This window comes from Pogoniulus pusillus, chromosome 26 (genome assembly GCF_015220805.1).
Source record: "Pogoniulus pusillus isolate bPogPus1 chromosome 26, bPogPus1.pri, whole genome shotgun sequence".
Classification (NCBI taxonomy): Eukaryota; Metazoa; Chordata; class Aves; order Piciformes; family Lybiidae; genus Pogoniulus; species Pogoniulus pusillus.
In genome coordinates, this window is record NC_087289.1 from 11,147,447 (window position 1) to 11,174,638 (window position 27,192).

The window sequence follows — 27,192 nt, forward strand, 5'->3', positions numbered from 1 at the left end:
AGAACACAGCTTGAGAGGCTTGGAGAAGTTGATGGTGTCTTTGTGCTGCCTCATTCTCCTGCCTGCTCTGAGCCCATAATTTGGCATTTTAATAGTTTCTAGCAGCTACTGCCCCTCTGCTCCCCTCTCCCTCTATTTGTGACACCAGCTGGTGACCAAGATTGGGGATAAAGTCCATATTGAAAAGAAAAAAAAAGTTCCTTTTTCTTTTCCTGTATTATCTTTGAGATGGAGGATCTGGTATGGTGTGCAGCAGCATAAGCTCACAGGTTCTCAAAAAGTCCTTCTGCAGATGTCCCTATATGCTTGAGTATTGTACTTTCAACCAGCTCATTAGGCATGGCAATGAACATTTTTTAAAGCAAGAAAAAAACCAAAAGAGGTGTGCACTTGCAGCCCAGAAGGATGTGCACTTGCAGCCCAGAAGGCAAACCACATCCTAGGCTGCACCAAAAGAAGCGTGGCTGGCAGGTGGTCTGCCCCTCTACTCTGCTGAGATCTCACTTGTAATACCGTGTCCAGCTCTGGAGTTCTCAACATGGGGAGGACATGGACCTGATATGGCAGGTCCAGAAGAGGGCCACAAAGATGATCACAGGGCTGGAGCATCTCTTCTATGAAGACAGGCTGAGAGTTTGGTTGTTCAGTCTCGAGAAGAGAAGGCTCTGCAGAGACCTTACAGTGGCATTTCAATATCTGAAGGGGACCTAGAGGAAGGCTGGGGAGGGACTGTTTACAAGACATACAGTGACAGGACAAAGGGCAGCAGTTTTAAACTAGAGCAGGGTAGACATAGATAGGACATTGGGAGGAAGTTCTTCACAGTGAGGGTAGTGAAATGCTAGAGCAGGTTACCCAGAGGTATAGTGGAGGCCCCATCCCTGGAGACATTCAAGGTCAAACTTGAGGAGGCTCTGAGCAACTTGATCTAGTTAAAGATGTGTCTGCTTACCACAGGGGTTTGGACAAGATGACCCTTGATTGTCCCTTCCAACCTAATGCATTCTATCATTCCATTCTATTCTAAAGACTATGAATGAAGTGGATCTAAATAATAGTGCTAAAATGGATTCCTAATGTTAGCACCTTGGTGTTACAGACTGCAGCAGCAGCAGTCCCTGTGTGACTGCCACACAACCCACTCTTTGCACCAGCACGTCCCGCTAAAGAAGGAAGCATCCTCTGAGAGATGCATTCCTGAAGATCGAAAAGCAAGAGGGAGCAGAACCAAAGAGAACCCCAGCAGACAACACTGTGTTCCTCCAGAGACTGAGTTATTTCCAACGGTACGTGCCAAGTATCTACTTTATGAGTTGCCTCTGGGACAGGGGAGCTTCTGGGAAGTGTAGCAAATCACTAATGGACGTGAGCACAACAGCATTTCTCCTGGGAGAGCTGATAATCTGCTCCGTTGCAGTGCTTGGGAGAGAGGACTTGTGCTATGTAGAGGCCAGCATGCTCAGGCCCTGGTCTAGTTCTGTGCACAGTGGCTGCCACATTGAACCTAGCATCAGAGAAGTGAAATCTGCATTAACTGAGCTCAGGGTTATGGATTTGTAAAGAGGTGTCAGAATTCAGCCAGCTGGTTGCAGAGGTGATGAGTGCTGGGTGGATGGATAGGGGTTTGTCTCTAGAGAGTCATTCTTCTCTGTGTCTGAGATGTCCTCCCTCTGCACCAACACACATGGAGAGGTGTGCTGAGATGGGAGATGGCAGAGGTCCCTTGCCACCCATTGTTCTCCTGCTTGAGTGAGCTGTGTGTTTGGCAGAGGTGTGGTTGGAGAGGATGGCAGAAACAGGGCACTCTGGGCAGGCGAGTGCCCCAAAAGATGTTTCACATATCATCTGTCCACCTATTCCTGTCCCATAGTATCACTGACATTGGAAAAGATCTTTAAAATCATCAAGTCCAACTGTTAAAACAGGACTGACAAGTCCACCACAAAGACATGTCCCCCAGCACCACATCTACACTTCTCTTCTTTTAAATGCCTCCAGGGCTAGTGACTCCACACTTCCCTGGGCAGCTGTTTCAATGCTTAACAACACTTTAAGTGAAGTTTTACTAATATCCAACCTAAACTTCCCCTGGCACAACTGAAGCCTGTTTCCTCTTTTCCTGTTGCTTGTTACCTGGGATAAGACATTGACTCATTTTGCTCCGACCTTCTTTCAGGCAGTTGCAGAGTGAAAAGGTCTGCCCTGAGCTTCTTTTTCTCCAGGCTACACAACCTCAATTCCCTCAGCTGCACCTCATAACACTCATGCTCTAGACCCTTCACAAGCTTTGTTGTGCTTCTTTAGATATGCTCCAGTACCTCAATGCCCTTGCAGTAGTGAGAGGCCCAAAACAAAATCCAGTATTTGTGGTGCACGCTGTGCTGTATGCTGGCACCCACATGAAACCTCTCTGCAGTGTGGGGCAATGTGTTCCCCTCGAGCAGGGCCTTGCCCTCTCTTTGGGATGGGAAGGTAATGCCAGTCTTACAGGGTGGCTTTCTATGTTTCCCATCACCCGTTTTTTGCTGCAGAGCTCCACCCTGCTTCTTTTCCTTGCTTTGTTCTCTCCTGACACTGAGTGTTACAAATGTCTGTGCTGCCTTTTCCCTTGCTCAATGCAGACGGCACTGGTGAGCCACCCTGACTCACAGCTTGCCATAGATGCTGAGTGTAGCAGTGTTTGAGCTGAACACTGAGTTGAAGCAAGCTGTGGTGCAATGCTCCTGGGAACCCACCTCAGACTTTGATTTTCAACATGAAGCACATCACTCATGCTGTCTTTAGAAAGCTGTAGGTAAGCCAAGTCATAGTAAACCTAGTGTTAAAAAGCCGGGGTGATGTGCTGCAGGTGAACCCTTAACCAAAGCAGGTTCTGTTCTGGTGGAGAGCGTGGAGATGCTTCAATATTACACTGCCAGAAGAGGGCAGAGCCTGTGTTAGCACTGCCCCAAGTTGCGTTATTTACCTCTTGTAGATTTAAGGACCACAGTTCAGTTGCTCACTCTTAAAAAAAAAAAAAACCAACAACTCCTTTAAGGAAGAAAAAGATCATAACACCCATATTGAAATCCTGCTGAAGCAGGAACACCAAATACCCTGAGAAAAGTCACCAAGATGTCCCCTGGATAACTGATAGCTGTCGCCGTGGCAGCTGTAGCTCTGCAGACAGGTTCCAGGCATTTTACCAGCGTGCCAGGAAGCAAGACCGTGCTGGAACTGCTCAATGTACGGAAGATTCCTGCCTCTCCACTTGCCAGTTCAATGCTTCTATAAGCACAAAAATGTTCTCTCCCTCTTGCTAAAAAATCTCCTTCTTTGCATATTGAAAAGGGCATATGGGAAGTAACATGGAAAAGGCAGACAAGTACTGCTCAGACACAAGCAATACGTGGCCATAATTATTAGCTTGTCTCATGCTAAAAATACTATTGCATGTGCACTTAATTCTTTGTTCATTTACACTCACTTCTTTTTTCATCTGGTTCCCTTCACCAAGCACAGTCTCTTGGCTGTGGTGGTGGCCAGCTGATTTGTCCCTGATGGGGGCATTTGGCTTCTGGATGAGGAATACAGAAAGGGGAAAAGCTGCGCTCCCGAGCACGGAGCAAATCACTCCACTGCCTGCACTTGCAGGGCTGCTAAGTTGAAATAACTACAAAAGCAGACTTTGTCCTCACCTCTAACAGACTGTGATCTTAAAGTTCTTCTCCGATAGAAACAACTGCGTGGTTGTCAGATATTTTCGTTGGTTTTTTTCCCTCTCTGATCACAAGTACCCCCATAGATTAGGTGCACAACCCGTTAAACCACCCTGCCCGTTCCCTCCACCCTTCCTGCCAGCCTCCTAGTCTTCTCCTTAACTGGTGGGGAGTGGTTTCCCCTTAATTAGCAAGTGCTCATAGGCTGGGGAAGCGGTGGGCTGGCTTGTTGCTTGCTTTGCTCGTGGGGAGGGAACTGCGTTGGATGCTGGAGCCGAGGGGCCGTGGCCGGGCGTGGCCGGGCTGCGGGGCGGCTCCTGGCTGCGGTTGCTCCGGCTGCGGGGTCAGCTCTTCCTCGGGGCAAAACCCGCCTGGTTTGGGTCGGCCAGCGCCATGGGGCACCTTCTGCCATGGGGGCTGCAGGTTGGTGAGGAAAGAGACGGAGTTTGCGGGGCGTTTGTTTGCGGAGTGCAGCCTTGGGCTGCAGGCGGAGGGGTCTGTGGGGTGAGCTTCCCAGTCTGTCCCGGTGCGGGGTGGAGAGCCTGGCTTCGGGGCGGGGGTGGGGGGGGGAGCGGTTTGCGGAGGAGGGAAAGCAGTTATTTGAGCACAGGACGCTTGTTTTGAAGTTAATCCTCTGTTCTGGCTCTCTGCTGAGACTGGGCAGCGAACTTTGGCAGCGGGAGGGGTTTGTCAGTCCTCAAGGATTTGCGATGATTTACTGATTTCCCCCCCGCTGCTTTGAGCCCTGCGCTGGGCAGGGTCAGGTACGAGAGCTCTGCCGAGGGCAGTTCGGAGGTAGTGGTGGTGTGTTTACTGGGAGCTTCCGCGCTTGTGGGATGTCCTGGGCTGGTGTGCAGCCAGAGCTGGTGAAACTCTATCTCTGTCCTGTCCCTGTCGGCAGCTGCTGTTTAGGGGCATGGGGTAAAACCTGAGAGTTTCCTAACACGCTGGCAGCTGGCTGACACAGCCCCTTCAGCCGAGCTGCCGGCTCCATTCCTTGCCATTAAAGCCTTTCTCTGCCCGCTGCTGTTTCCCTTGATTTGGTACGATGGCCTTTCCAGGCAGAGAAGGCTGCTCTCCGGAGATCTTTAGCCCCGAGGTGTCCTCGATTGGGCCTGGGCAGTGGTTTCAAGCTGGTGCAACTACGCTGACTTGGGAAGCGTTTCCCCTGCCCGGGCAGCACTGACCTGGGCTCTCTGTACACAGCACCACAGTGCCCACTACGTGTCCGGCCCTAGGTGGTCTCCAGTTCCCTCCTTTAAGTAAATCTTCATGGTGCCTCTGGAGCCAGTAGCGTTACGTGGCTGTTTTGGGGACAAACACAGTTTAAGTGGGTGGCTGAAGCTGTGGTAGTTTGACGCTCAGCTGAAGACGGTAACTAATGGGACGTGGTGGTGCGGCTGCTGCGTCCATAGCTTCTGGGACAAACGGCCTCTGTTTGCAAAGAGCTTTGTGTTTTCGTGGCTGCCTGGGTTTGCAGCTTGGGGTATGGGAACTCTGTTTCAAGTGTCTTTAATTGCTGAAGAATTTGTGTTTTCCTTCCTGTGCTGTTTCTGGCGTTTAGTAGCAGTGTGAGCTCATACCACAGGCTTGCAGGCAGTTGGGGAACTTAGTTTCTGATCACTTGTTCTTGTGATGCTTCTAAGAGGCTTGGGTCTTGTGGCCAAATCCTGCCAGATTTGCCCCAACTTGGGAAGCCCTGAATTTAAGCCCTTGGGCCCTGGGATATCCTTCCTTCAGCTTGTATCTGCTGTGAATATGGAGAAAGCCCCTTCCCTTGGGGTGAGCATTAGCATGTGATGTTGAGTGCTGCCCAAGGACGCTGGAATCATTGACCCCGATCAAGGGTTGGGTACTGAGCACTGGTGTGGCAGCCACCAGTCCCCTTTGTATGGCTGCCCTTCACTGAGCTCACCTGTGGCTGAAAAGTGCCATTTCTCCTGTTCTTTTGCTGTGAGATGTTACCCAACCTGTAGAATCAGGGCACTTCTGTTTTGACAGCAGAAAAGTGTCAGGCCTTCCCCAGAGCTGTGGGTGCAGCATGTGGGAGATTTGTGGTGCCAGCACTGTCACAACACCCCACTCACACGTCTCTGTGCAGGGTTTAGCTGGCTGGAGGTGCTGAGCCACAGCTTGGTCAGAGCATCTTTGGCATGAGAGTTGCAGTTTATCAAAACAGGCTGAGGAAAACTCCAGATCCTTCTGAAAAGACCTGTTGAAATTTACAGACACCCTGCAGGCTGCAGTTCAGGCAATTAAAGGAAGGTTAATGAAGATATATTTTTTTATATATATGATTCTTTTAATATTTCTGGGGTCAAGGTTTAACTTTCCTATTTGGAGATGATTGAAAGGTCTCACTTAGATACCAATGTGAACATTTAATTTTGTCCAGCTGTATAACTCTGAGGGTTTCAGGGTTGTTGAAAATCCATGTTGTCCAGCTATGTAACTCTGAGGGTTTCAGGGTTGTTGAAAATCGATGTTGTCCAGCTATGTAACTCTGAGGGTTTCAGGGTTGTTGAAAATCGATGTTGTCCAGCTATGTAACTCTGAGGGTTTCAGGGTTGTTGAAAGTCCATCTTGTCCAGCTATGTAACTCTGAGGGTTTCAGGGTTGTTGAAAATCCATGTTGTCCAGCTATGTAACTCTGAGGGTTTCAGGGCTGTTGAAAATCCATATTGTCCAGCTATGTAACTCTGAGGGTTTCAGGGTTGTTGAAAATCCATCTTGTCCAGCTATGTAACTCTGAGGGTTTCAGGATCATTGAAAATCAGTGTTGAACTTACTGAGAAAAGACTAACAAAATGACTTCTGTTGGGGGCTGCAATGGTCAGTTTGTTTTGCAAGGCTTGAACTCCTACAACAAACTATGATGGTGCAGGCAGGTGCCTCTTGAGCTCTTGCAGCTGGGGAAGGGATCACTGGGACCAGAACTGCAGGTCCTTTAAACTGCTGAAGACACTGGTTTACATATACATAAACATACTGGTTTATATATACACATAAATTTCTGAGTGCTAGGTATGTAATCTTTGCTGCTGCAATAATTCCTTCCTGAAATGCCATGCCTCACCTGTACGTTTTTACTGCTTTGGTTAATAGTAGCAAAGAGTAAAGGCTGGTGTCAGCTTGGCATTGTTATCCCCTGTAATTGAAGTGCTCTTTAGACTGCAGGTGTGTCTGCAGCAAAGAATCCACGTTTTACAGTAGGTCAGCTCTCCAGCAGTGATTGGAGAAATCTCTTCCTCGATAAACCACGCAGAGAAGTGCAGCTATCTCCTCTGTGTCTTAGTTGTGAACTGGTCTTGGGTTTGTACAGTTATTACCTCCCTAGTAATTGACTTAAAGTGAGTTAGGAAATCAGGGACAGAAGCATCAGGGGAATGCACTTAACTGCTGGTCTTGCCACAAATGTTATTCTCTTGAAAGGAAAACATAAAGAAGATATCAGTTATTGATGTTGATACAGGCTTTTGGATTTATCTTCTCTGTCTTTACCTAGCAAACACACCAAAGGCCAAACTTGGCCTCTGCAACAACTAAAGCTCTGCAGTGCTGCAGCAAGCCTTTGCCTTCTGTTAGGAGAGGCACCCTTCTGTTGCTGGTGTTGCAAACAGGTGGTTCCTTAATTTAACATCAGAACAGCTATTTCATAGCACATCATTGTAAAAATACTAATTAGAACATTTGGATGGGAGCAAGCATTACACAGTGGTCCTAAGTCTGTGTGTAACAGAGCAGAGGAAGCATTCTGATTTCCTTCTGGGTGTGAAGTTACTGGAGTGTCTAATGTCAGTAATCACCTGGCCTTAGCTGAGGCTGAGAGCCAACGCTTGATGCCTTTTCCTCCTATTGTCTGGCTCACAATTGATGAGATGTTTTTAACTTGCTTTCACATGCCCTGTGTCCTGAAACCGCTCCTGCAGCAATTGGGACTTCAGTCATGGCTGTGTGTCTGATGGAAGTTGTGGTTGGGCTCAGTTCCTTCTCTTCACAAAACCTTGGCCAGGTTTATTTGTGTTTTTTCTTTTCCAAACCCCGAGCTTTTTTGGTTCTTATTCAGGTGATGCTTGCTGTGCTTTTTTGACACTCAGGTGTGGGATGTGTGAGGTACACAGCCTGAGCTTCTTTGCAGGCAGCTGTTGGGGCCAGACCTTGGTACTGCTGAGCTACAGGGTGGAGCTATGTATTATGTTAATTAGCAATTTAATATTTTTAATCTGTTTTTCAAAGTATCTATATATATTTAAACAGGTTTCCCCCAGCCCTGCCACTCATTTTCACAGACCCATGAATGTCTGCCACATAGCATCTGTGCATTTACAGATGTCATGGAAAGAAGAGGGTGGGAGAGGGAAGAGAAGCTCTATTTACCAGCTTTGCTTTATAAAATGTGCCAGGCTACTTCTCAGCCTGCTTGGCACAGAATGCCCAGGGTGGCAGGAGGCAGCTGTGGCCTTTGGGCTACGGAACATGCACCTTTACCCTGGTTCCTGTGCCTGGGGGGAGCTGACAGGAGGGAAATGTGGCTGTGCTGATCATGAATTTGTACATTAAGAGCATGTGTATATTTTACTTCAGGATTCAGATCTTCCCCCTGCAATAAAAGTGGGAGGCATCTAGTCATTTGGGTCAGCATTGCATGCCATTACCAGTGTCCTACGTGCTTTGCACACCTCTGGCCCCTGGTGCTTTCATGCTGTGTGGCATTTGGTGCTTCCAGTGCTTTCTAGAGCCTTAAAGCAGGAAAGCAGCCCAAGCTGGGGGTTTATGTAAGGCTATGGGAGTGAGGCTTGTGTCTGTCAGACAGCTTGCCTGTGCTGGGGTGCCCCGTTCCCCAGGCACCCATCTGCTGACATGGGGGGAAAGCTCTCTGGTGGCTGCTCCAATGATGAAGAGCTGAGACCCCTAAAAGAGCTGGGACTGTGCCAGGCATCCCCCCCAGCATGTGCTGCCTCCTTGCCAGGGGAGGAATTCATATACCTTGGCAGGGAGGGGAGTTTTGCCTCTGAGAATTAAAATCTGCAATTGAAAAAGCAGCTCCAGCTTGCACAAGTCTAAATAGATACCAGCAAGGGAAAACTCGCTAAGAGCGGGTCAGAGAAAGGAAGGGAACAGCTACCAGGAGGATTTGGTGCTGCTCTGGCAGCGAGCGCGGTGTGCTGGGTGACAGCACAGCAAGTGGTCAGGGGGTATTGCCAGAAAGGGAGGCAGGAGTTTAATACTGAGATAAGACTGCTGTCTCGAGTTGATTAGCAGACTAAGGCACTTGCTCTCTTGCCAACAAAATGTGTCTGAGAGTGGAGCTGGATGAGCATGAACCCGGTGGTGTCTCTTTGGCACACCTCTGCTTGTCTGCACCAAGTGGGCACCGAAGCTGCCTGCAGCATTGGCACCTCTGTGCTCTTCAGTTGATCAGGTTTCTGCAACCGTTTTCCCTTAACACCTCAACTTTGCACTCTGGGGACGTGGTGCTGACCATACTTAGCTCCAGCAAACTGTGCTTCACCTCTCACAGGAGCTGACGGCACAGTAGCCAGTTGGCATTTCTGATCTCAGTGCAGTAGTGTTCTGTCTTCCTGAATCCCTTGTTTATTCCCTGTCCTCTCTGCCAGGAAAAACAGAAATGCTCTTCTTCCTAGGGAACTGATGAACTGGGGAGAAAGGTTTTAAGAAGTCACTGTAGACGGTGATGAGGTGGACACTTTGCAGAAGGAGAGGAGCATTCCTCCGTTGGATGGAGCATTGGAATACACTGCCCAGGGAGGTAATAGAATTGCCATCCCTGGGGGTGTTCAAAAATGTGTAGATTTGGCACTACAGGACATAGTTTAATGGGCATGGGGGTGTTGGTTTGATGGCTGGACTGGATGTCTTTGACTCTGTGATTGTGGGATGGCTAGATGAAACCTCAGAGAGGAGGTGCAGAGCTGATAGATAGAGAAGATCAAAAAACCTCATTGCTATTTGCAGATTTGCTCAAAACCAAGGGTCCTTTTCCCTAGTCGTGGAACCCTGTTTAGGCTATACTGACAGCAGCTGCTATCTGGAATATTCATGGTATTGGGAGCTAGCTTTCTGCTTCCCACCTCTGTTGATGAAGAAGAATTAAATTGTCATTTCCTTGATTGCTTTTTTCAGGTCAAGCTATGAACAGGCCTGATTCCTGTCTGAGATTTTCATTTCTTCCAGGGCACAGAGCCCTTGTGTGTGCACTCATCACATGAGGGCTGCTTTTTAATCAAATCAGATAAACCACCTGATAAGGCCAGGTGCTTTCCTGGTCTTCCTCAGGGCTCGTCCTGGCGTAGGGGGAGGGAATCCCAGTGCTGCTCCTTAGCTCTGGGGCTGTTTACAACTCCTTGCCCATAGGGAGGGTTGTCCGGGCACAGAGGGAGCGCTCTTCTCTGGGCTGAGTGTTCCAGCATGCAGAGACAAAAGCCAGTATCAGGCAGACAATGTCCCACAGAGCAGAGTTCTGACAGCCTCTGTGCAAGAGAGTGATTCACAGCCAGTTGATGTTTCTGGTTGTCTTGCCATGCGGGAACTTGCTTCTTGGCTCTTCTCCCATCCAAGTCCCGCCAGTGGCATGTCCTGGGGCTCTTTTGTGCCACCAGTGGCATCATTGAGTTGCTTCCCAGAAACTTCACCTATTTCACCAGCTGGGCTTTTGTGGAGATTAATCAGAAATCCTCATTTCTCATTCTTCCTCTCTGGTCTCTGTTCCCACCCTGCCCTAGAACACAGCCCTCGTGACTCCATGGTGCCAGCTGCATTGCTGCATGGCACAGCATGAGCTTCTCTCAGCATCAGCTTGGCTGACTCCTATTTGCAGCTTCCAGGAATCCCTGGGGTAGAAGTAAAACATCAAGAGTCATTAATTGGATATTTCCAAGATTCAGTAACATGAGGTGGTGTGGCTATGGCAGCACCTCATAGCTGCATCCCACTCCTGGCTAAAGGCAGCCTTGCTTTCCAGGTAAATAACTATTTCTGTCTCTCTCAACAAACTCAGAATGTGACACACAGGAGGTAAAGCCAAGTGGGTGTTTTGGGCTTGCATTTTCTTTTTCTTTGCATCAAAATGCAGTTGATTTTTCTGCATGTGGAACACAAATCTGCCTTGCTTGGTGTTCACTTGGATGCGGTGAGAAGAGCTGGTGAGCACTGAGGTCTCCCAGGAGACCTCTGAGCAGTCCTCTCTCTGTCACAGTTAAAAGGCTGCTGAAACCATTTGGAGAGCAGGCAGAGCATCATAGTCTTCACAGAAATAAATGCATTGGTCTTTCATTCCTTCCCCATCCTCCCCTTAAATGTCTATTTAAGTAGCTCCCATGAGATGTTCTGAAATATGTTTTTCCATGGCAGTTTTCCTGCAAATCAACTTTATTGTTTTCACATTTTTTATTTATTTAATAAAATCAGCTTTGGGTGTGTGTTTAAGTGTCTCACCCAGCACTAAGCCTTACCAAGGAAGAACAGTAGATGACTCACGGTGAAATGTCTGTGGTTAGACCTGATCCTGCTGAGTTTTGGCATCAGTTATGGCAAAAGAGCCATTTTCTTCGCTGAGAGAAGGAACCAGCAAGATGGGAGCTGCTGTCTCAGCCCATTCAGGGTTGGTGGTTTTTTTCTTTCCCAAAGTTATTGCTTTGCTTTTTGCCAAACAACTCCTTTTGTAGATACACAAGACTGCCTGCAGACACCTTTCAGGGCAGCAGAAGGTCATGGCAGTTGAGAGCAAAACAATCTGTGGAGTTTCTTGCTTGTAGCTGCTAGCTGATGGCTGGAGAGGTTAAGTTTTCAAGTCGTAACCTTAATGCTCTGATTTCCTCTAGAAATACTGTCCAGGAGCTGCAGGATGTTCCTGGCTTGTCATACCCACATTGCTTCTACTGTGCTGGAGGTCTGAGTGCATGGGCAGCAGAAAGGAGTAAGGAGGCAGCTGAGGCTTGATTTCAGTTCAGACATGAGCATCATCTTTCACTGCCTGCCATCAGGGAACTTCTGTGCCAGCTTGATGGAGGCTTTTTTTTTCCCCTTCACCCTGTGGGAATGGAGTGGGGTAAAAAACGTATGAGGTGCCTGTTTTGTTCTAAGGAAGCTGTCAGTGCTGTCAATGTGTGTAAATGAGTTGTTTTGCATAAATTTGCTGGTGTTCAGTTGTATTTAAGCAAGACACTTAAGGGAGCTATTTTGTTCCTGCAAGTTGCTTCTTTATGATAAGCAATTCTCTGTTGAACTTGCCTGGGCGTGAGCTGAGGTGATGATCTGAAACCTCTGCTGTCATTCCAGAGCCATTTGTGAAGGCAGAAACAAACTTCTGTAATTATTTGCTTATCTTTCATTTTGATAATGAATCAAACCCTTCAAAGTACAGAAAAATTAACCTGTCAGTAGCTTGAGTACCATGCCCTGAATGCTGTTGTGATCCTATGGAAGGTTATATGGAGATCTCATGGGGGTCTCCTTAGGAGAGACTGATTCACAAACCCACCTGAAGCCCTCTGCCTGGGGACAATGTTGCCTTTGCCTTCTCTTAGCTCTCTGCTCTCTTTGCCTTCTCACAGCTTCTCTTACAGTTACCTCTGGGTATTCCTCAAGCCGTTTTCTTCTTGTAAGCTAGACGTTCTCAGCTACTTCTTTTAGCTGACCAGGGAGCAGGAAGGCTGCATGCATATTATCCTGGATCCACAGATCAAGGTATTTGGGAACTGTTAGGAGATTTTTAGGTGTGAAAAGGGAGGTTGAGGGTTGTCTACCCATGTTGGTGCTTGCTGTTGGCTGTGGCTGAGGATAAGCAGCTGCTTTTGGAAACGCAGAGCAGGACTAGGCATGCACCTGCCTGCTGTCTCCTCTCTCATGTTGCTGGCTTTTTGGGCATGATGCTTTATTATATAATGGGCATAGAGTGTTTGGTGTCCTGGCTCAGTGTTGGGAGCTGAGGCCATGGAGCACTGTGACTTTGTGGGTAAGCTGAAGAAGAGAAGTTAGCCAAGGGTGGAGACATCAAATTCTTGTGTAGCCTATTAGCCAGAAAGCATGAAAGCTCTTTAAAAGCATGGCTTAAAAAAAAGGCAACGATAATTAGGGAGCTGTAGTTTGGGAAGGTGCTAAATCCAGGCTTGCAGGTAAGGTACTGAAGCATTTAGGACAATGCAAGTGGCTGCACTATCTCATAAGGCTGCAGCAGTGGCTCCAGCCACTGATGCTGTGGATGACAGTGCTCCTGGGGTGATGCAGAATGCCAGTGGGACAGGGAAGCAGCAGGATGCTGGCTGAGGAGCAGAGAGAGGAGCTGTGATGTAACCTTGCTGGAGGTGCACAATGTCCCCTTTCCCATTCATACAGTGGTTTGGCTTTGCTCAAGTGCATCCTGCTGTGTTACATGCAGTAAGCAAACAGCTTGGCAGAAGTTCATGTTCAACATGCATGGCACTAAGGTTGGTTCAGGCCGCCACGAAGCATCAGTATGGGGCATCAGCAGGCAGGCACTTGCATGGACCTTTGTGTCCCAGGTGTGTGTTGCATTTGGAGCTTTTAATAAGAGCAACAAAACCTTGGTGGTCACTCTGCAGTAGTTGTTCTTGAAGCTGGGAAAGCCCCTCTGGAATATCAGCCTGTGACTTGAGAGGAAGCTGGAGGTGGCTGCTGCTGACACAGGGGTGTTCAGAGTTGAGCACTGTGGTGCTACTCTCCTGCTTCATTGTGGCCTTCTGCTCATAGCAGCTGGGTGGTTTTCCCCAATGAACATGAGGAGTTCTATTAAAAAGGCATGACAATGGAAACAGCATTTTATTAAAGCAATAAACTTAGTAAAAATACATGGCCTTGATCCTTGTTGCTATGATACCCACAGAAATTTCTCATTTCTTTGAGAAGGGTCAACAAAAACTTAGCACTTTGTGTTTTTGCATGTGGTTTTTATCAGCAGGAGGAGAGAAGAAAAATCATACTCCCACTTAAGATAAACCTGGCAATAAGCAGCAAGGTTGCAGCTGTAGCAGGGAGAGTGACCTCCTGAGGTGTACTTGCCCCAGTTTGCAGAGATTCCTTCTCTGGACACTTTGAAAACACACCAGGGCTTGCTCCTGTACCACCTGATCTAGGTACAGCTGCATTAGTAATACATCTCCAGGGGTCCCTTCCATCCCCTACCATTCTGTGATTCTACCTGTGCTCTCTGCCTTGCTATAGAACAGACACGACCTGTGCAGGGAACAGGGCTGGGAAGCAGTGGCTGAGAGACCTCAGTGCAGTCTCCCAAATCCTGAGTGTGAGTAGTGCAGGCAGCAGAGCATTCCCTGGTTCAGCTTGGCTGGTGGGAGTTAAGTAAAGGTCTGTTTGCATTTGTCAGCTGCCACCTTACCCTGCTATGGGACAAAGGTGCCAGGTTGCCGTTCAGCATGCCTGCTCTGAGCAGGTGGTGGTCACTGGAGCAGATGCAGTGTGGGGGGATGCCAGTATAACATGAGTGATATGCAAGGCATCAGGTTGTTGGCATCTAGGTGTTTAGAGCATGAAGATATGTCCTGTATTTATATGACTTGTTCACCTGTATAGAGCAGCAGTGATGCTTACCATCCTGCTGGTGCTGTGGTGGTCACCTCTGATGGTTGTGGAGATGGTTGCTGCAAGAGTCCTTTGTGCTATCCTATTGCCTGGTAAGCTCCTTGCTTGTGAGATTTTGTCTAAGCTTTTCATAGTCTCTGTGTCTGTCAGTGCTCTCAAGTGCTGCATCTTTAGACCTTCCTGCTGCTTGTGCTTTTTCAAACCAACTTTTCCCAGCCCCTCTTTTCCCTCATCTCAGCACTCCTCTGGCCACTCTCTGTTGGGAGGTTTTGGGATGCCAAGAGAGTTCTGATGTCCAAGGTGTCCTCACCTGCTTGCCTTTGAAGCTACAGCATGCTAGTGAGTGTCTGGGGGTGTGAAACCAAGTGCTGAAGGCTGTGGACATCCTCTGTTCTTGCTTTCTAGGCTCTTGTGTGCAGTGCTTCTGGGTTTAGGGGTACACAGTATGTGCCATGATGACATCAGAGTCATAGAGTGGCTTCTGTTGGAAGGTCACCTAGAACAACTGCCCTGCAGTCAGCAGGGACATCTTCAGCTAGGGCAGGGTGCTCAGAGCCCCACACAACCTGACCTGAAATTCTTCCAGAGGTGAGGCTTCTACCACCTCTCTGGGCATCTTGGGCCACTATTTCACCACCCTCAGCATAAAAACTGCTTTCCTTCTGTCTAGTCTAAATCTCCCTCTTTTAGTTCAACACCATTGCCTCTTTCCCGGTTGCAGCAGTCCCTGCTAAAAAGAGTGGAAGGTTCGTGGTGCTCCAGGGGGTGAGCACAGCTCCCTGGCGGATGCCCAGCACAGGGGCTGAGTGCTGTGCTTAAAACACTGCTATCCACGCCTGAGGAATCCAAAGCACGGATGAGTCTGAGAAGGGCTGGCACTCATGACTGATAAACACCTAAGGATCAGCTTCCTGCGGCAGCCCGGGGGGGCAGGGCTGTGCTCTGGGGGTGCTGCCGGAGCTACAACCACCAGCCCATGGCTGTGAGATCAGCAGCCACTGCCCATCTCTGGGTGTTTGATGTTTTCCTTACCCTCTTCTGTAAAACAAGTAAAATGAGTCCTTAGGAGCTCCTGACGCTTAGGCTGGTCCTGGGTGTGGGGGGAAAGGCAGCTCGGAGGGGTTTTGTGACTGCAGCAGTGCCTTAGTCACCGCCTAATGACAGTGCTGCCCGCCGTGCCCAGAGCCTTACCTCATCCCTTCCCCTGACCCGCCTGTGTTTTCTGTTGCCTTTCCTTCAGCATGAACGTTGTGGGATGGGTCACAGAATGTCAGCGGCTGGAAAGGACCTCGAAAGCTCCTCCGGTCCAACCCCCCTGCATAGGATTGCCTATGCCAGATCACATAGGAAGGCATCCAGGCAGGTTTGGAGTATGTCCAGAGAGGGAGACTCCACAGCTCCCCTGGGCAGCCTGTTCCACTGTTCTGTCACCCTCACAGTGGAAAAAAAATTCCTCCTCCTGCTTCACCTTCCACCCATTGCCCCTTGTCCTGTCATTGGACATCACCCAGAAATGCTGCAGGGTGGGGGCAGACTCACAGAACCTTAGAGGTTGGAAGGGACCTCCAGGGATCAAGTCCAACCTCCTTGCCAGGGATCCCAGGGAGGTGGTGGAGTCGCCATCCCTGGGGCAGTTCAAGGCAAGGTTGGACGTGGCACTTGGTGCCATGGTCTAGCCTTGAGCTCTGTGGTAAAGAGTTGGACTTGATGATCTGTGAGGTCTCTTCCAACCCTGATGATACTGTGATCCCCTAGGGTGGTCTAGGCAGGTTTTGAAAAGCTCCAGAGAAGGAGACTCCACAATCTCTCTGGGCAGCCTGTTCCAGGGCTCTGTCACCCTCATGTTGTGAAGTGAAACCTTCTGTGTTCCAATTTGTAGCTATTGCTCCTTGACATATTGCTGCTGACCACCAAAAAGAGATGTCCCCATTCACTTGACACCCACCCCTCAGACATGTGAAGCACAGATTTAGCTGTTTTTTTCCTGGCAATCCCAGTTTGGAAGCATCTTGTCCCTGTTGCAAAGAGGGCATGTGGGTTCCCATGGCTTAGCTTTTCCTCCAGGCAGGCTGGTGGTGTGGCAGTAAGCCTCACATGGAAAGGAGCATGGAAATCAATAAAGGAGCCCTGTGCTGCAGTCAGTGAAGTGAGAAGCACTAATTAGTTCCTGCTTTCATAGACACTACTATTAAATGCAGGAGCTTTGTGAGAGTAACTGGTTTGGAAGCAATATATTTGGATTATCAGGATTGGGCCAAAGATAAATAACTTAGGTCAGGATGATGGCTGAGTGTGGTGTTTATTTGGATTCCTATGTCAGGTCTCTTCCAGCTCAGATCTTTCCAGGGTGCTGGAACCAATGCTTTGGTTCTTACTCAAGGGCTGTTCTGTGTGTTTCAAGATATAAGCCCTAATCTTCTTGCACTGTTCCTGGGAAATGAGCATCCAGAGGGGCAGATTCTCAGGAGGTGTCTCTGTGTGTGCTGCCCACTTGCTCATTTGGCCAAATGGCTTCCACAAACTGAACTTCAGAGCTGAATGGTTCCCCCCCCCCCCCATGCCTTGTAATTTCATGCTTGGGAAATGTAGTGTGCTACCTCCAAGAGCCCTTGGATTTGGTTCAGAAGTGGGGGAGAGAATACTGAAAGGTAAAATTGGTGTGTGTTTTGCTCTCTAGGGACATGTGGTTTTCCTGGGCTGGAAAAGCAGGACCCTCTTTGGTGGTGCTGGCAGGGACCTCAAGCCTGGGAGAAGTTTCTCTACTGCTTGGTGGAGGTCTGACACCTGCCAAGGCCTGTGGAAGGAAGGTGTGCCAGGGTATAAATCTGGAGGTGGTGACAGGTCTGGCTTCTCCCAAGGCATGCAAATAACTCATCAGAAAAGGGGTTTGTCAGCTGAGGGTATTTCTCCATGAAGGACTGATCCAAAAGTCATTTTAGGTTGCAGATATGATTAATTAGGAAATATTTATGTGTAAGAGATTGATCACCACCAGGCAGGGCAAAGAGCATCATGCATAAGATATCCTTGGCATCTCACCTGGGCTCTTGGTGTCTGTATGGTTCCCAGGGTCCCAGCAGCAGCAGGAGGAGAGAGAAAATTCATGGCTGAAGTAATTTGGGTTTTGTTGGTTTTGTTTAAATGCCATCCTGTGCCTCTGGTTTAGCTCAAGCCTGTCTTTTGCTTCATGCAAGCAAGGAGGTTGCTGCGGGTCCCACCATGGGCTCTGCCTGCAGGACAAAACCACGCATGGGAACAGAGGTCGTTTGTCAAAAGGTCACTGTGCTAGGAGAGATGTCATGGGAACAGGACCGCGGGCAGTTTGCAGATGATGGTGTTTCTTGCTGTGGGGATGGGAGCTCACGCAGAGCATCAAGCCCTCGGAGGCATCAGCAGGAAATGCATGCTTTCATTGGATGGATTTTCTCTTCCCTCCTTTCCCAGATGAAGGCTTTCTCGGTTTCCTAGCTCTGCGTGGTGCTCATCAGCATCATAACCTCATTAAGCAGTGATTATCTGAGCTTGTCAATACATGCAAGAGAATAAACTTGGCCTGGCTTTACTTTAGGTAGTCTGTGCTGTTACCAGCTGCACACGTGTCCAGATAGGAGCTGCAGGTCCTCAACACATGAATATTTACTTAAATATGCCTTTTTCTGCCCTGAGTTTCCATGCCTTCAAAGCTGCCCCCTTATAATCCTATGCAACAAGTAGGAAATCACAGTTCTTTAGCAAGGGCTGAAGTTTTGTGAGCCCCTAAGTCATAACTTGGGGTTAAAGCTTAACCACAATGGCAAATTGCAGAACTAGACAGAGGGCTTGCAGAGTCATAAGACTGAGCTCGGGGCTTTTTTTGCAATGCATTCATAAGGGCTCAAGAATGAATATATTTCATTTATTAATTTAAGAAATAATTGTTTTTCCTGTAGGCAGAACTTTAATTCTTGGTGCAGTCACTGTTTCTTCCAGCAGGATGAGGGAGGTGATTCTCCTCCTTTACTGCAGCTCTTTGTACTGCACACAGTTCTGCTGCTCACAGCGTAAGTGGGACATGGAGTTGCTGGAGCAGGTCCAGAGGAGGGCCACAAAGATGATTGGAGGAATGGAGCTGCTATCAGCCTGTATCAGGCTGAGAGAATTGGGACTGTTCATCCTGGAGAGGAAAAAAGCTCCAGGGAGACCTTAGGGCAGCCTTCCAGTACAAAAAAGCTGGGAAGGGACTTCTCACAAGGGCTTGTAGTGATAGGACAAGAGGGAATAGATTGAAGCTTGGGAAGGTTTAGTCTGGATATTAGGAAGAAATTCTTTACAGTCAGGGTGGTGAGACACTGGAACAGGTTGCCCAGGGAGGTCATGTATGCCCCCTCCCCAAGGCCAGGTTGGATGAGGCCTTGAGCAACCTGGGCTAGTAAAAGGTGGGCAAGGAGGTTGCAACTAGATGATCTTCAAGGTCCTTTTCAACCCCAACCGTTCTGTGGATCTTTGACTGTGTTGTACCAGATCAAGAGCCCTGGTGCCTATGTGCTGTGGCAAAGGGGGAGTGAGAGCTTGAGTTGTGCCTGTAGGAGGCAATGATCTGAAAACTGGGCTGGACAAAGGTGGTGCCAGCTGTGCTTGTGGGGGGCTTGAGTCTTGTGGTGTCTGTTTTCTTCTTTCAAGTTTTTACTGCCTCTTTTTTCCCTTTGTTCATTCTGTCTGAAATTCACCTTTCCCACTGACTTTTTCCCCACTGGATTTTCTTCCTTACTGCTTTTCCCAGGCAGACTTTGAGCCAGCTAAATCCAGAGCAGCACCTTCCCTCTGTTGATACACAAGTCATTGCCAGCTGCTGTTCCAGATTTGGGTATATGGGAGCTGGAGGTCTCTGGAGGAATCTGTGGGCAGCTGTTCTTCCTCCTCCCATGCCTCTGGAAGGTCAATATAGTTAGTCTGAGCTTATGGACTTCCAGCCCTGGGGAGGGCAAATGCCTCCTCAGGCAGCCCCATGCCTTGGTCATCAGGTGGGGCTTTTCTCCCTAGTTTTTGCTTTAGACCTGCAGTTGAGAGCAATTCTTTTCATTGCAGTCTTCTACAGCCTTTCAGACTGCTGTTGTGCTTCTCCCTCCTCTCAGTCCTGACCCTGTGTTTCCATGGGTTAAATGCTTGGGACCTGACTCTTCCTCTCTTCCTTTTTGGCTTGCAGACTGTAGCCCTGGTTGTGGATTTTGGCATGATTCCTGCCTTTGGTTTGCTGGTTCTTAACCCACTGAAACTCCAGTCTCACTGTCTTCTGGTTTTGCTTGTCTTTAACAAACTGCTGTTTGTTTTCTGTCCTGGATGGCAGCAGCTGAAAACCAAAATGCTATTTGTTGCTCATAAATGTGCTCTTATTTCCACCCTCCTGCAGTCTGTCAGTATCGTTTGAGTTCTGCCCTTCATGTAAAGGCAGCCCCCGAAGCTGACAGTAGCAGCAAGTTCTCAAAGCCTGTTTCTAGTCGATCATTAGAGCAAGCAGCAAGTGGCACTGGATAGACAGGGCCTTCTTGATGCAGCCCTTTTTTGCTGCTGAATCACAGGGAGCTGTGCTTGGCACAGGTTTGCACCCAGGCTGTTGCAGATTAACCCGGGTGCATTCCTCAGCCTGCCTGTGGGGATGCAGAGTGTCTGCTTGAAAACTGGCAGAGGTTAAGGAGCTCTTAGGAGGCAGAGCTTTATAACGCGTTCTGCAGAAGCTTTCAGAGGGATGAGATGAATTTCCACCTGACCTAGGTGCTGCCCTGCCTGCCTGAACTGGTTTTACCCTGTGCCCTTTGCTCTGCTGGGACGCTCAGCTGCTGCCCGGCTCCGTGGGGCTTCTGCTGGGGCCAAGAGCACAAGTCAGGTTTTCTTCCTCTGGAGCCTGGCTCCGATTTTGACACGGAGGAATCTTGCTGCTGAGGCCAGCTGAGAACTTGTCTGTGCCAGCTGTGACAATAGCTTGAGTTTTAAAAAGCAACAAACCAGTGAGAACCCCCTGAGTTGTGCAGCCCTGCTGCGCTCCTCGGCAAGTCTTTGCCGGCAGTGGTTAATTGCTCAGCCATTAACTGCCCGCATCGATTGCTGTGCCGAAAGGAGCCTGGCTGTACCTGGCACCACGTGGGGGGAGGAGGAGGATGCACATCCTTGCCATCTTGGCTCCTGTCCGTGGGCTCTTCCTCCAGCCTGTGCTGTTTGTCTGCTGGTTTCCTTCAAGGGTGACTTGCTGGCACAGCACTGCTGAGACCCTACCTGGAGTACTGCATCCAGTTCTGGAGCCTCTGTTATAGGAGGGGTGTGGGTGTGCTGGAAGGTGTCCAGGGGAGGGCCATGAGGATGATCAGAGCGCTGGAGCACCTCCTGTGATGACAGACTGAGGCAGTTGGGGCTGTTCAGTCTGGAGAGGAGGGCAGTTGGGTCGATTCAGACTGGATGTTAGAGAGATGATCTTCAGCATGAGGGTGGTGAGACCCTTGGATGAGTTGCCCAGGTGGAAGCCTCATCCCTGGAGGTGTTTAAGGCTGGGCTGGATGAGGCTTTAGACAGCCTGATCTATGTGAGGTGTCCCTGCCCCTGGCAGGGAGCTTGGAACTAGGTGATCCTTGTGTTCCCTTCCAACCCTGACTAATTCTATGTGAAAGTGTGTGGGCTTGTGTTCTTGGACTGTGCAAACCTCTTCTTCTAGAAAGTGCATCAAGTTTCCATGGAGCATCTCTTCAGCCTGAAAAGAACAAACCAAACAAACAAAACCCCAAGCTGTTCTCTTTCTGATTGTGAATACAACAGAAGAAATACAAAGCAAGATACTGCCTTATTTCCAGATAGAGATGGACCCAAAAAATACTTTGCTTGAAGTGTGGAGTGGAAAACAAAAGAGGATTTTGTGGGGGCACCTCTGAACTCCCCCCTGCCACCCCTCAGGGCTGTTGGGAAAAGCCTGATGGTGTGGCCTTCCTCCAGGGAATTCTGTTTATGTAAGCCTGCTTTCTAGGGAGAAAATCAAACATCTGAAGCCAAGCTGTGGCTGGTGGAGTGACTTCACTGCTAGAAAGAAACAAAACTCTATGGTATGCTGAGAGTGAAGTCCCCTCTGGTGTGCTGCTAGCAGTAGGCAGATATGAAGCTTCTACTGGCAAGGTCTGGCTTTCTGTCAGGTGGTGTGGGGCAGCACTGGTGCTGCATTCCTGCTGCAGGGAGGCTGTGCAAACTGGGTAGAGCTACGAGTGACATCAGTGACTTCATTGTGCCATGGTTCAGTGTATGCTCATCTACAAGGGTGAATGCCAGTTGCCTTTCCCAGATGAGGGGAGTGAGGTACCCAGGAGTATACAAGTGTGAGTTTGTGTTGGAATCATTCACAGGATCACAGGATGTCAGGGGTTGGAAGGGACACAAAGAGATCATCAAGTCTCACCTCCCCTGCCAGAGCAGGACCATACAATCTAGCTCAGGTCACAGAGGGGGAGGAGAGCCTCCCTTGATCTGCTGGACACACTCTTCTTGATACACCCCAGGATCACATTGGCCCTCTTGGCCACAAGGGCACATTGCTGCCCCATGGATGTTATCCACCAGCACTCCCAGGTCCTTCTCCAACAGATCACCTCACAACCTGTACTGGTGCAATTTATTGTTCCTTTCCAAGTGCAGGACTCTGTATTTGTCCTTGTTGAACCTCATTTGATTCCTCTGTGCCCAGCTCTCCAGTCTGTCCAGATCTCCTGACATGCCAGCCTAGGAAACCCCAGCCTGGTCCTATAGCATTCTGTGTGAGGGTGGCATTCCCAGCCACCAGTGGAAGGTGGCAGAGCTGTCCTCAACATGCTTGGAGCTCACACCCAAGATGAAGCTGCTGATTCTGCCTTTGCTTTGGTATGAGAGAAGACACTAGCCCAGTTTTTCTGGATTCATGTCTGTGTGCAGATAAATTTCTTTCTTTCTCTGAAGGCAGCAGATTTTGACATGTTTTGGGGCTTACATGATAGCAGCCTTATGTAGTAATACAGTGATGTGCTGGCTTCAAGAGGAAACAATAATAAGGAATGTTCTTTTACAAGTAGCCAAACACATGAATTATTAAAATGTGAAGTTACTGCCACATTTTGGCATAGCCAGATCCTTGAGTGAGCTCCACAGCATAGCTGCACAGTGTTCTTTGCAGAATTTAACCCCAGAAATGTCACACTTTGGTCTTTTTTAAAGAAAATCATTCTTCCACGGCAGGTAAAAGCTTTCATGAGTATAAACCTGGTCTAGTAGGTGTCCCTGCCTGCATCAGGGGGATTGGAACCAGGTGAGCCTTGAGGTCACTTCCAGCCCTGACAATTCTGTGAAATGGGCATCCTTGTATTGGTTTCTGTCAAGTGTGGCCACTTTGTCCCATCCATATAGCTTCAGGTGTAGCTGTCAGGCTGCAAGATGCGTTGCAGAGCAAGGATTGAAGGGGCTTTTGTGTTTTGTATCACGGAGGTGCTTAGGAGTTGCACCTTGGCTTGGTGTAGGGACCAGCAGCTGGCTCTGTGGCCCTAGGCTGAGTTGTAGAGCCTGGGGAAGGAGGAAGAGGAAGCTTTGAAGTATTGATGAGTAGTTGAAAGCTCATGCTCACATCCTGATTTCTTTTTTTCCCCTGCTGTTCTGTTTTTCTGTTGGTTGGGTTTATTGGCTCTTTGTTTTCTGTATTTTTTTGTGTGTGCTGCTTCCTTCCCCGTTTTTGGCTGACTCAGGCTCTTAGCATGGGTGGAGATAAAGGTGGGAAGTGTTGTAGTCATCAGTGCCCAAACATCTCCAAGTGCCACTGGCTCAGTGCCCAGAGTAAGCAACAGCCTTCCTGCCACCACTGCACTCATTCTGAAGGTAACCCTGAGCAGGTCCCCTGCAGCCGTGCAAGCTGCTTGGGGGACTGTTGGAGGGGTGGATGCAAGGGCCAGCTGTGGCACCCACCAGTTTTGTTCCCAGGCATTCCACAGGCTTTGGTGTGCCCACAACCCTGCTTTGCTCCCTGGTTAGGAGCCTTCAGAGAGTGGTTTGCCATTGGAATGGGCTGCCTGGGGAGGTGGTGGAGTTGTCATCCCTGGAGGTGTTCAAGAAAAGCCTGGATGAGGCACTTAGTGCCATGGTCTAGTTGATTGGACAGGGCTGGGTGCTAGGTTGGACTGGATGAGCTTGGAGGGCTCTTCTAACCTGGTTGATTCTTTGAGGCTGTAACCTTTGAGCTGAGAGAGCACAAGGCATGCAGATACTGTAGGTAGCTGTGTAAGAAATAGAGGGACTGTTAGTAATGCCAGGATTTTATATCATTGGCACAAAGGAGTAACACTTCAACACCTGCTGATCTTCTGAGTGGGTTTTTCCTTGCTGCAGCCCAACCTGGGAAGTGCAGCATCCTGTGACCTAAGTCCAGGATTTGGCCTGGCATTAACAGTCTGTGCTTGTTCTGGTGCACAATCCTTATTACAGAGCTAGCTGAGATGATCAGGCAGGTTGCTGCAGAAGCTTCCTTATTTTCCTATGAGATCCATATGTGAAAGGACTCCTAAGCCACAGCTAGCCACCTGCTGGCCTTTTAAGCTGGAAAAGGAAACCTTATGTTAATTTTCTATTTTCAGGTACAACCAGAATATGAGTCCTTTGGTCCCCAGCATCAGGAGACATTTCCTCTTGTATCCTGAAGCTGCATGTGCTGTTCCACCGCTTTGGGCAGTGGCTTTCTGTAGCTGCAGCACTGGGTGATTTGGGTATCTTGAGGAGAGCTGAAATGAATGTGGATAAGGGACCCGGGGTGATGTTTGGTCTACATGCTGCCAGCGGTTTCTCTTAACTATGTTGTGTTAAGGTGTTGTGAAAGAGGTGATGACAGCCCTGCTCCTTTCTCTTCCCTAGTGCCCTGTGGCTCCAGAGTGTAGGTGCCTGAGATGTCACTGAGAGCTGAAAGCCATGCAGCTACATCGACGCTGAAGAAGATTGCTACAGACATGAACAACATCATTGAGAGCCTGGACACCAGGGAGCTCCACTTTGAAGGAGAGGAGGTTGACTCAGAGGTGCTAAATGACCCAAAAGGCACAGGTATGTTGATGTTCTCACCCCATGTCCTTCCTAGATTTAGTAACTGCTAATCTCTACCATAGAGAGGGACTGGAAGGGACCTCAAAAGCTCATCCAGCCCAACCCCTCTGCCAGAGCAGGATCACCTAGACCAGATCACACAGGAACATATCCAGGCAGGTTTTGAATGTCTCCAGAGAGGGAGACTCCACAACTGCCCTGGGCAGCCTGTTCCAGTGTTCTGTCACCCTCACAAGGAAAAAAATCCACCTCATGTTTAAATGAAACTTGCTGTGCCTCAGGCCTATCATCTGGCACCACAGAGCAGGGCCTGTCTCCATCCTCCTGGCACTCATCTTTTACATCTTTATAAACACTGATGAGGTCACCTCTCAGTCTCCTCCCAGCAGCACAGCTGCTTGTAAGAGAGATGTTTCATTCCCTTAATCATCTTTGTGGCTCTGTGCCGGACTGTCTCAAACAGTTCCATGTCCCTCTTGAACTGAGGGACCCAGAACTGAACACAGTGCTCCAGATATGTCCTCACCAGGACAGAGCAGAGGGGCAGGAGAACCTCTCTCGACTTCCTAGCCACTGCCCTTCTAATGCCCCAGAATGGCATTGTCCCTCCTGGCCACAAGAGCACATTGCTGGCTCATGGTCAACCTCCCAACAACTAGGACCTCCAAATCCTTTTCCCCTTCGCTGCCTTCCAACAGATCAACTACAACATCAGTGGCTCTATCAAGCTTAGCCCAGCCACTGGCCCTGATTTAGAGCCAGGAGGCATGACTCTTGGCATTTGAACTCTCTAAGTCACATCTCTGTGAAAACTTGTCTTTACACTCTCTCTCAAATAAAACCTGATCTCTTTTAGTGGAGTTAGTGCTGCTGTCTAAATCCTTCTATATTAAAGTATCCCAGAATTAACCAGGTTGGAAAAGACCTTCGAGATTGTCAAGTCCAACCTATCACTAACACTTCCAATTCACTACACCCTGGCACCAAGTGCCAAGTATTGTAACTGCCTCCTGGTGTTCATGGCCTTGTTGATGGTTCCAAGGCTGTGGAGCTCTAATGGGGTTTGTGGTCCTTCCAGTGTGCATCCCCTTCTCTGCCATCTATCACACCCATGGGTTCAAGGAGCCGGGCGCGCAGACGTACCTCGCGGGATGTCCTGTTCGAGTGCGCGTGTTGGAAGTTGAGCGCTTTACTTCCACCAAGAAGGTTAGAACTTGCCAGAAATTTCTTTTTGTCTCCATATTGAACTGTATTGAAATGCCATTTCTGGGTTAATTTTGTGTGTGCATGTTTGTGGGCTGAGGAAGCAGGAATGTCTTGTCTCGGGAAGTGCTTCAGAGAAGGTAATGTGCCTGCTTATAAAACCTCCTCAAGCAGAGCAAGGAGACAGAATGGTCACAGAATGTCAGGGGCTGGAAGGGACCTCAAAAACTCATCCAGTCCAACCACCCTGCCAGAGCAGTATCACCTAGACCAGATCACACAGGAATACATCCAGGCAGGTTTTGATTATCTCCAGAGAGGGATAATCCACAACCCCCCTGGGCAGCCTGTTCCAGTGCTCTGTTACCCTCACAGGGAGAAAAATCCTTCTCATGTTTAAATGAAGCTTCCTATGCCTCAGCTTCCACCCATTGCCCCTTGTCCTGTCATTGGGCATCACCCAGCAGAGCCTGGCTCTATCCTCCTGGCACTGACCTTTACATATTTATAAACATGAATGTGGTCACTCCTCAATCTTCTCCTCTGCAAACTGCAGAGCCCCAGCTCCCTCAGGCTCTCCTTCTAAGGAAGATGTTCCACTCCATCATTTAGGTGATCCTTAAGTCAAGTGTAGGCTCTTTCATGAGCAGCTGCAGAAAAATTACTTGGTTCAAATCCCTTGTGTGGTGTTCTCTCTGCAGGTACCAAGCCCCAATGTTTACACCATCGAGCTGACCCATGGAGAGTTCACCTGGCAGGTGAAAAGGAAGTTCAAGCACTTCCAGGAATTTCACAGGGAGCTGCTGAGGTACAAAGCCTTTGTGCGCATCCCTATCCCTACCAGGAGGTGAGTGTGGAGCTCTGTGGACGCGGTGGGCTTTGGGGAGATGTGATCTGTTCTCTTGTGAAAACACAGCAGTTTGGCTTCAGCCATCTAGTCTACTTCGTTGAAAGGAGGAGAGAGCAAAATATTTTCATTTCTACAAATGCTGAGCAGCTATAACAAAAATATTTACTCTCTGTGTATTCAGCAGCTATAATTGAAGTGGTGGAAGCTTCTCCCTGCTGATGCAGAAAGCAGCTTTTGAGCTGAGTTTGCCTTGAATGTGGGGAAGGTTTATATTAATGAAAAGTGTTGGTGGGCTGTGGCTTTCTGCTAGTGTGGCCTGGATGTGGAAGGAACAGGGGCTCCTGGCATGGGTTGTGAGCCCTGCCCGGGCTGGCCTTGGCACTGAGAATGGCTTGAAGTGTAAGGGGGAAGAGAAGTGGTGAAGGTCAGTAAGAACCTCCTAAGACTGAGAAATTATGGGGTGGTGATATGGAGAAAAGGTGAAATTAGAAGAGATTAAGGGCTAGGGGAGCATAATGCCCTAAAACAAGGGTTTAGGCTTGTAAGGGGGTTATTGGGGCTGTTCAGATAGGAGAAGACTCTCAGGAACCCTTATTGCAGCCTTCCAGTACTTGGCGTGGTCCGTAAGAAAGGTGGAGCTTTTAGCAGGGACTGTTAGAACAGGACAAGGGGTGATGGCTTAAAATCAAGAGGGGAGTTTTAGACTAGATCTAAGGAAGGCATTTTGTGCACTGAGGGTGGTGAAGCACTGACCCAGAGAGGTGGCAGATGCCTCATTCCTGAAAACATTCCAGGCCAGGTTGTGTG

At 48.9% G+C, this 27,192-nt stretch overlaps 1 protein-coding gene across 4 annotated transcripts in view; it reads left to right on the forward strand.

Moving 5' to 3' along the window:
* The first annotated feature begins 3,906 nt into the window (after window positions 1–3,906).
* PLD1 (phospholipase D1) overlaps window positions 3,907–27,192 on the forward strand; it is an 83,127-nt gene continuing 59,841 nt past the window's right edge. Inside the window, exons 1-4 of one of the 4 annotated variants that reach the window (XM_064164859.1) lie at window positions 3,907–4,121; window positions 24,147–24,332; window positions 25,411–25,538; window positions 26,237–26,382. In XM_064164859.1, coding sequence (XP_064020929.1) covers window positions 24,179–24,332; window positions 25,411–25,538; window positions 26,237–26,382 — 428 coding nt within the window. In that variant the 5' untranslated portion in view covers window positions 3,907–4,121; window positions 24,147–24,178. Of the gene's footprint in view, window positions 4,122–24,146; window positions 24,333–25,410; window positions 25,539–26,236; window positions 26,383–27,192 lie in introns of those variants that run through there. The other 3 variants (XM_064164861.1, XM_064164858.1, XM_064164862.1) reach the window with 3 other exon arrangements.